General features: G+C 37.4%; 1 protein-coding gene across 1 annotated transcript; it reads left to right on the top strand.

Moving 5' to 3' along the window:
- The first annotated feature begins 222 nt into the window (after window positions 1-222).
- On the top strand, window positions 223-7416 carry LOC145995252 (uncharacterized). Its single transcript, XM_083131822.1, has 2 exons — window positions 223-406; window positions 6875-7416. Exons 1-2 carry the CDS (start codon window positions 261-263, stop codon window positions 7224-7226), a joined length of 498 nt encoding a protein of 165 aa, XP_082987948.1. The 5' UTR covers window positions 223-260; the 3' UTR covers window positions 7227-7416.
- The last annotated feature ends 925 nt before the right edge of the window (window positions 7417-8341 follow it).

Here is an 8341-nt window from a genome sequence, read left to right as displayed (position 1 = left end):
CCGGGTTAGAGTATCAGCTGCAGATTCATGTTTGAACTGTGCAGGGTTCAGTAACCGTACCCAACAGGAAAATGACCATTTCATCAGTTGCCTACACTGCGTGACACATTTGCATTGCTGTAGACCTTGGGATGGTGGAAGCGAGTGCAAAAATTATATGACGTCATTTGCGCGGGAAATCGGGATCGTGTAGGACTGTTGTCGTGTACGCCATGGAGGAAAATGACAAGTTTCATCTCGGTGAATATTTCAGATTGGCGATGGAGCGAAACTACGAAGCTCTGAGGCATATAAATGTTGTTATCTACAACATCAACGGAAGAAGACACCGGGTTTTGAGAAACACAGATCAGCATGCAGAGGTTCGGATGCTGGAAGAGTTGGAGGCGTTTGATGGCGACATCAGGTAGAGTCTTGCAGCTACTTGCTGAGGTACAGTCAACGGCAAAGATAATGGTAGGTAAATTGTCCACCGCTAATTTCATTACTTTTTTTATTCTACATCCTGCGTTCTTTTAAGAAATGAAACTATGTTAATTCGAAGCAGGCATTGTTCTCTGCTTATTGACGTCATTACTTCAATTCATTGTAATCACATTGTGTAATACAGACCGAATGAAAATGGTTGTGGACAATTTGTCTACTGTTTCTGTACTCTGCATGGAAAAATAAGTTTTAGATCGGGACTACATGCATAGGTGCTGACTTTGGGGGAGAAAGGGGAGGGTTAGTTTACAATTATGTAAGGAGATAATGTTACATGAAAAATTCTATATCAATACACCCACACACACAGGGTAAAGTTCGTGTTCACTCTACAGTACCGTAGTATATATACAGGATGGAAATCACAGAAGTCACTCCTGCCCCGGATGCTGTCCCCCTATCCTCCCCCTTATCCCTCCTATGCCATGTCGTACCCTTTACTTTCCCTTAAGGCTTGCAAAGTTTTCCTTCGTTCCTTCCAAATAGTGTTCAGATAGATACCTTGGGCTCTGACGTCACGCTGCGCGTTCTCCGTCGGCCAGATTTCCTGAATTATCGTACGCAGAGTTCTTTGTATCCTGTCCGCAGTCTCGTCTCCCCATCTGCGCTGTCTGTTCGGAGCTGACCATGAACACTGGACGAGAATGTGCTCCCTCGTCTCAACATCACCACACAATGCGCAGATTGCACTCCTGCCCCCCCCCCCCCCTCAGCTTGTTCTGCCTCCATCCACCCAGTAGGAACCAAGCTAGTCCACTTCTTTCTGTCATTGAGCAAAAATTACAGTTAGGATACTCAAACACGTAGTTGGTTAGAATAGAATAGTGTAGTAGGCAATTGATATCAATGGATTTTTTTGTCGAAGAATTTATTTTTAATTTTTTTGTTGCATCGAGGCTTTACTCTCTTGATGCATGACAAAGCTTGTTTTAAGTCCACTTTACGGCACAGATAGGCTACTCGGTACTGGATCTACAGTTGAAAGTGAGATCAGAATCACTATGTACAGTCATCGGCAATACAAATGGGACGCCTAGATCCTGAAATACTTGCTTCCCTAAGGCGTTATTTGTGTTGCATAACTCAACGGCGCGAAAGGTATATTTTAATAGGAAATTGTCAATGGCAAGTTCTATCACCGCCGTAGAGTTAGGCTATACACATAACGCCTTGCAGGGAAGCGAGTATTTCAGGATCTGGGTGTCCCATTTTTATTGCCGGTGACTGTACCTGTATCGAACCCAGGACTCCTTGATTACATGGTAACGACGTTATCACTACGCACCATTGTGAAGGCTTGGTTGCTCGTGAATATTTATGAATTCGCACTGATTTCTTCAATACATTTTTTAGTTTTCATTACATGTAACATTACGTTTTTGTGGCGCAAGGACGTGATGTGGAAGTAGTACTAAAAGACCATACAAATGAACATTGTAACCCCTTTTAGTGGTTCTATCGAACTTCTATGGCTAACAGTACAGTTCTAGACATTTTAGAACATGCATGTACGTTGGTTTTAAGTTTTTACCCACAATTGATTTGGATTATTTTTCTTCGTTTCTCTACCACTTTTGGCTATTGCGAAGATGAGGATGGATGATGATGAAATTGATGAAGAAACACTCTAAGAACACCCTTGCCCAGGCCGGGAATCGAACTCGGGACCCCTGGTGCCGTAGCGCGCTCCTCAAACTTCTCACCACGGAAGTCGACATGTACATATGTATGTGTTCGGGAAGGCCAAAAATATCCAGAATCTGGATTCCGGAAAATTTGAAATCTAGATTCGGAAAATTTTCAAATACTATATATATGTACGCAAGAACCGGTGTGAGTATTTGATACGGGTAATATAACACTTCTTCTGGACGCGAGAGTGAAGTGCACACCCGAAGAGTCGACCACCAGCCGCAACTGCGTACCGGTAGATTTTTATACGAGCATGGACTCCGGAAGGGGAGGGACACGGCCCCACCTGGAGAATTAAATGTGCTTTGATTTCCCCCATGTACAAAAAATATCACGCTTGCCCTCCCTGGAAAGAATCCTGCGTACGCCCATGCATGCGTGAGATTAATATTTTGACGAAGAAATTGTATGTTCAATTACATGGAAGCATGATCATTTACAAACACTAACTAAATAACTAACTAACTCTCTAGCCTTCTTAAACCCGAAGGTTCATGGCTGCAGCAACACAGGCCTTCCATGTTTCCCTATCTTGAGCAAGATCTATATACTCTTTTCATCCCTACCGATTTCCCTTAGGCCCATCCCTACCGATTTCCCTTAGGTCCATCTCAACGTTGTCCCTCCATCTTCGTCTTGGCCTTCCTACAGGACTCTTACCATCAGGTTTCCCAACAAGAATCCTGTAAACTCCTCTTTCCTCTCCCATTCGTGCCACATGGCCTGCCCACCTAAGTCTTCTTGATTTAATTATTCTAATAATATCTGGACATGAATACAAATTATGTACTTCTAAATTATGTAACCTTCTCCACTCACCTGTCTCCTCATCCCTTTTAGCTCAAAATATTTTCCTAAGGATCTTATTCTCAAATACTCTCAATTTATGTTCCTCTTTCAATGTAAGGGACCAAGTTTCACATCCATATAATACTACAGGCAAAAATTACTGTTTTGTATATTTTAACTTTTAGTTTCTTAGATATTAAACGAGAAGACAAAAGTTTATGAAGAGAGAAGTAACATGCATTTCCTGAATTAAGCCTACTTTTTATTTCCTCTTTAATATAATTTTCATTTGTTAATATTACTCCTAAGTATTTGAATTTCGAAAATGGTTCAAACGAGTTGTTATCAATAATTAGATTTTGATTATTACCTAACACTTGGTTTCGGCCTGTAAGCATATATTTAGTTTTCTCTTTGTTAACTTCCAAACCTATCTCTTTAGCAGTTTTGAAAAATATTTTAGCATTATTCTTAATTGTATTCACATCATCCCCCAGTAAGTCTACATCATCTGCATATGCTAACAACTGAGTCACACCATTTAATTTTAGTCCTTCTTTAGTTTCTTTTACCTTCCTAACAGCATATTCTAAGGCAAAATTAAAGAGCAATGGAGATAATGCATCTCCTCGTTTTAACCCATCATGAATTGTAAATTTTTCAGACATATTAATACCCACACGAATTTTACTTTCTGTTTCACTGGTGCATACTTTTATCATACTAACAAGCTTCTTAGGTATTCCAAACTCTACTAATATATTATATAATTTATCTCTTTTGACCGAATCATATGCTTTTTTGAAATCAATTAATAGCTTATGGACATTTTGATTATATTCCCACTTTTTTTCAAGTGTCTGTCTGATGTGAAAAATTTGATCTGTAGTTGATCTGTTACGTTTAAATCCACATTGATAATCACCTATAATTTCATTAGCATATGGGGTTAGTCTTCTTAAAAGAATGTTAGATAATATTTTATATGTTGTTGAGAGTAGAGAAATTCCACGGTAATTATTGCAGTTCATTTTATCACCTTTTTTAAACACAGGAACAATTATGGATTCTTTCCACTGTTGAGGGATTTCTTCTTTATTCCATATTAAACAAATTAATTTATGAATTTGACATATTAATGAATTTACACCATATTTAATTAACTTAGCTGGTATTAAATCAATGCCAGGTGCTTTGTTATTCTTTAGCCTTTTAATAGCATCTTTAACTTCAGTCAAGTTAGGTTCTGGAACTAAAGGTTCTGCTGTGTGTACTTCATTCACTTCTGATTTATCTCCTACATGGACATTTAAAAGGTCATTAAAGTAGTTCTTCCATCTATTTAGAATATCGCTTGGGTCAGCTAGAAAATCACCGTCTTTATCTTTTATCAAGTTTACTTTAGGTTGCCACCCCTTTCTAAATACATTTACACCTTTATATATATATCTCTTATATTTTTATTTTTGCTGTTTGTTTCAATTTCGTTAATTTTGCTTTTCAAGTAATCTCTCTTTTTACTTCTAAATGTGCGGTTAACTTCTCGCTTTATTCTATTATAATTGTTTAGATTTGTATCATCAGAGTTATTTAACCACCTAAGTCTAGCCTGATTTCTTATTTCTATTAGATTATGACATTCATTATCAAACCATGGCTTACTTTTTCTCGGTTTAAGGTATCCTATACTTTCTTTAGCTGCTGATTCTATTGCATTACGTATGTGCTCCCAATTCTTATTTACGTCTGTTTCATTTATATTTTCATCATCATTTAAATCCTGCAAAACATCAAATCTATTTGACAGTTTAATTTGGTAATCTTTCTTAATTCTTTCATCAGTAAACTTTCGTGTATCAAATTTTAGAACTTTTAGATTTTGTTGCTTATGATTTATCACTGCGAGTCTTTCTCTTAATTTAGCAATTACTAAATAATGGTCACTGGCACAGTCAGCACCTCTATGTGTACGAACGTCAATTATACTAGTATGCCTTCTCTTATCAATGAGAATATGATCTATCTGATTATGAGTTTTACCATCTGGAGAAGACCAGGTATATTTATTGATATCTTTATGTTTAAAAGTGGTACTTTTGACAATTAAATTCTTTGAGGTTGCAAAAGTAATCAATCTTATACCATTATCATTACTTAATTCATGAAGACTTTCTTTACCAGTCGTGGGTTTAAATGTCTCTTCTTTGCCAATCTGTGCATTACAGTCACCTAACAGAATTTTCATATCATACTGAGAAAATTTATCAAAGACCTGTTCTAACTCTGTATAAAAATCATCTTTAGTATTATCATCTTTATCTTCCGTTGGTGCATGTATGTTTATTAAAATAATTTTACACCACCTACCCTGTAAAACTGCATATGATATCCTATCATTAATAAATTCTACTGTTTTAAGAGCCGAGATAATTCTATTATTTATAAAAAAGCCTGTTCCAAAATTATGATTTTCAGTACCACCAAAGAAAAAAGTATAATTTTTAGTTTTACAATTCCCTTCTCCTGGCCACCTAACTTCCTGGACAGCTACTATATCTAATTTATACTTCACTATCTTATTAACTGTACACTGAAATGCCCCAGGCCGGTAAAGGCTCAGAACATTCCAGGTGCCTAATTTAATATCCTTATTCCTAATGTAGATCTTATCCTTAGTCCAGAGACCTCCCAAAGTAGTCACCACCCGGAGATCCGAACGGGGGACTATTTTACCTCCGGAATATTTTACCTTGGGAACATCCATGGCCTTATATTGTTGTTTCTTGACATGTCTTTTTACAGTGCAGAGTTGTCAGCTCTACGCCTAACCCCCAATATGAATGGAGGAACTACTACACAAGACAAACACAAACGCATTAGACAGCACAATTACTACACAAGACGAACACAAACACATTAGACAGCACAACTACTACACAAGACACACACAAACACATCACAACTATAACAAAATATAAACACAAACACACCACAACTACTACACAAGACAAACAAAAACAAATTAGACAGCACAACTACTACGCAAGACAAAACCAACATTCTAGACAGCACAACTACTACACAAACACACTAGACATCACAACTACAACACAAGACACATACATACACACCACCGATACTACACAAGACAAACAGAAACACATTAGACAGCATAACTACTACACAAAATAAACACAAACACACTAGGCACCACAACTACTACACAAGGACAGAATATATCATTATATTACAAATCCACCTATTTTATTTTTTGTGAAATCAAGTTGGCAAAAACTCTTGTTGCAAAAATCAAAGAAGTCAGGGATAACACGGAATATAGTGGTAAAAATTCATGGAATGTAAAGAGGGAAATAGAAGAATTGGAAATTAACAGTACGGATATGATATCGAGTTTTGACGTTGTCAACTTGTACCCCCAGCGTACCAATGGAAAAGGCCGCAGATTGCTTACAGAGGTGGTTGATGGGGAATGGAATTGATGTAGTGACTGCTTGGGAGTATGTAAGATGGTTTAATATACAGGGTACAATTACTTTTGCTGTAATGGAAAAATCTTTGTCCAAAAAGAGGGATTAGCCATGGGGAACTCTGTATCAGGGATAGTATCAAGTATATTCCTTCACTTCATTTACAAACATGCCACAATATTTCGAGCAGTTCCTCATGATTAACACATTAATAACACAATAACAATAAACACACCAACTTACTAACTTGAAGAGTAGCGTCACTATTTTTTATGAAAAAAAAAGTACTGTGTATGTGTGTTTCTATTTATATGTATATTCTTATCATTGTACAGGGTTAGATTCATTCGAAATACCAAAATAACATTTCAGAATGTTAGATATTTAATTCACTATGACGTATCCTCTTGCACTTTCAGGACGGTGAAGGTATTTTCCACGTTCGCTCCATGCGAAGACTGCGTTGACGAGATACTAAGGTTCAAGGAGAAGTTTAAGGTAGAGAACTTCGAAATTCGATTCGTCCTGTTCTACTTCCGACATAACAGATGCCGACGTCATCATCTTAAAAGTCTGAGAAATTTGTTCAATTATAATATCGAGGTGTCTCCTGTGAGATCTTGCGATTGGCGAGCAGTCTGCACTGTGACGAAGAAGAAGATGGCGTACGACAAGAAATTCTGCCTGAAGATGAAGAGGGTCACCACAATGCTGAAGTCTGTACGCCCGATAGATGATGCTGAAAAGACAGCCATCAACTACCAGCTCTGATCTTCTGGTGGAATTGGTCTAGAGATCAACATCTTCCCTTTTGCTGTGATGCTTATAGAATAACTAGGTTATAGTGTAAGACATTAAAAACTAACTAACTCTCAAGCCTTCCAGAACTCGAAGGTTTATGGCTGAAGCAACACAGGCCTTCCATCTGTCCCTATCTATAGCAAGATCTATATACTCCTTTCCATCCCTATCGATTTCCTTTAGGTCCATCTCAACATTATTCCTCCATCTTCGTCTTGGCCTTCCTACAGGTCTCTTACCATCAGGTTTCCCAACAAGAATCCTGTAAACTCTTCTTTCCTCTCCCATTCATGCTACATGGCCTGCCCACCTAAGTCTTCTTGAATTAATTATTCTAATAATATCATGAATACGAATTATGTAGTTCTAAATTATGTAACCTTCTCCACTCACCTGTGTCCTCATCCCTTTTAGGCCCAAATATTATCCTAAGGATCTTATTTTCAAATACTCTCAATTTATGTTCCTCCTTCAATGTAAGGGACCACGTTTTTAGTATAATACATTAATTATTTTAATTTACATACTCTGCGGGAAATGTCAAAACTAAAAAATAAAGGACATTGCTTGAATTGCTTCTTTTATATTACTCAAAAGTTGGGAATTTGTAGCACAGGCATTGGGTCTTTGTTGTACGACCAATATAAAGTTTCTAAACTACATCTCTCTCTATATGTGTACATATGTGTGTGTGTTTGTCAGTGCTTGAAATTAGCCGTCGCAAGTCGAAAAAATGCGACTAGATTTTTATTATTATTTTGCACCAATCTATATTCTTCAAATCGACGCTTCTGTCTACTAGGCTCAGAGCTTTCAGTGACTAGACAGTGCAGTTCCCTCAGCTATTCATTCACTAATTTCTCACTTGACTTGGTTGTTCTTTTGAACTGCAGTGATAACTAGAGTACGGACTTTTCTTTTTTGTAACTTTAACTTTTCACATACCGGTATGTACTAGACTGAGGCTCTGTCCGAAAGGTACAAAGTACAGACTTGAAATATAGTCATGACGGAAGTGACGTCACCTAGTACAGGTCGAAAGCGCCAAGAAGACAAGTACGCAAGTGTACAGCTCGCAGTACAGA

This window comes from Lepisma saccharinum, chromosome 11, assembly GCF_977018435.1.
Source record: "Lepisma saccharinum chromosome 11, izLepSacc3.1, whole genome shotgun sequence".
NCBI lineage: Eukaryota > Metazoa > Arthropoda > Insecta > Zygentoma > Lepismatidae > Lepisma > Lepisma saccharinum.
The sequence above is the reverse complement of the archived record's forward strand: the minus strand, read 5'-3'. Positions and strand labels throughout refer to the sequence as shown.

Bases quoted from the DNA above. Each gene is read 5' to 3' on its own strand.
- LOC145995252 (XM_083131822.1), top strand. From the start codon at position 261: ATGGAGCGAAACTACGAAGCTCTGAGGCATATAAATGTTGTTATCTAC. The intron at 407-6,874 runs GTAGAGTCTTGC...TTGCACTTTCAG, and splicing joins GCGTTTGATGGCGACATCAG to GACGGTGAAGGTATTTTCCA.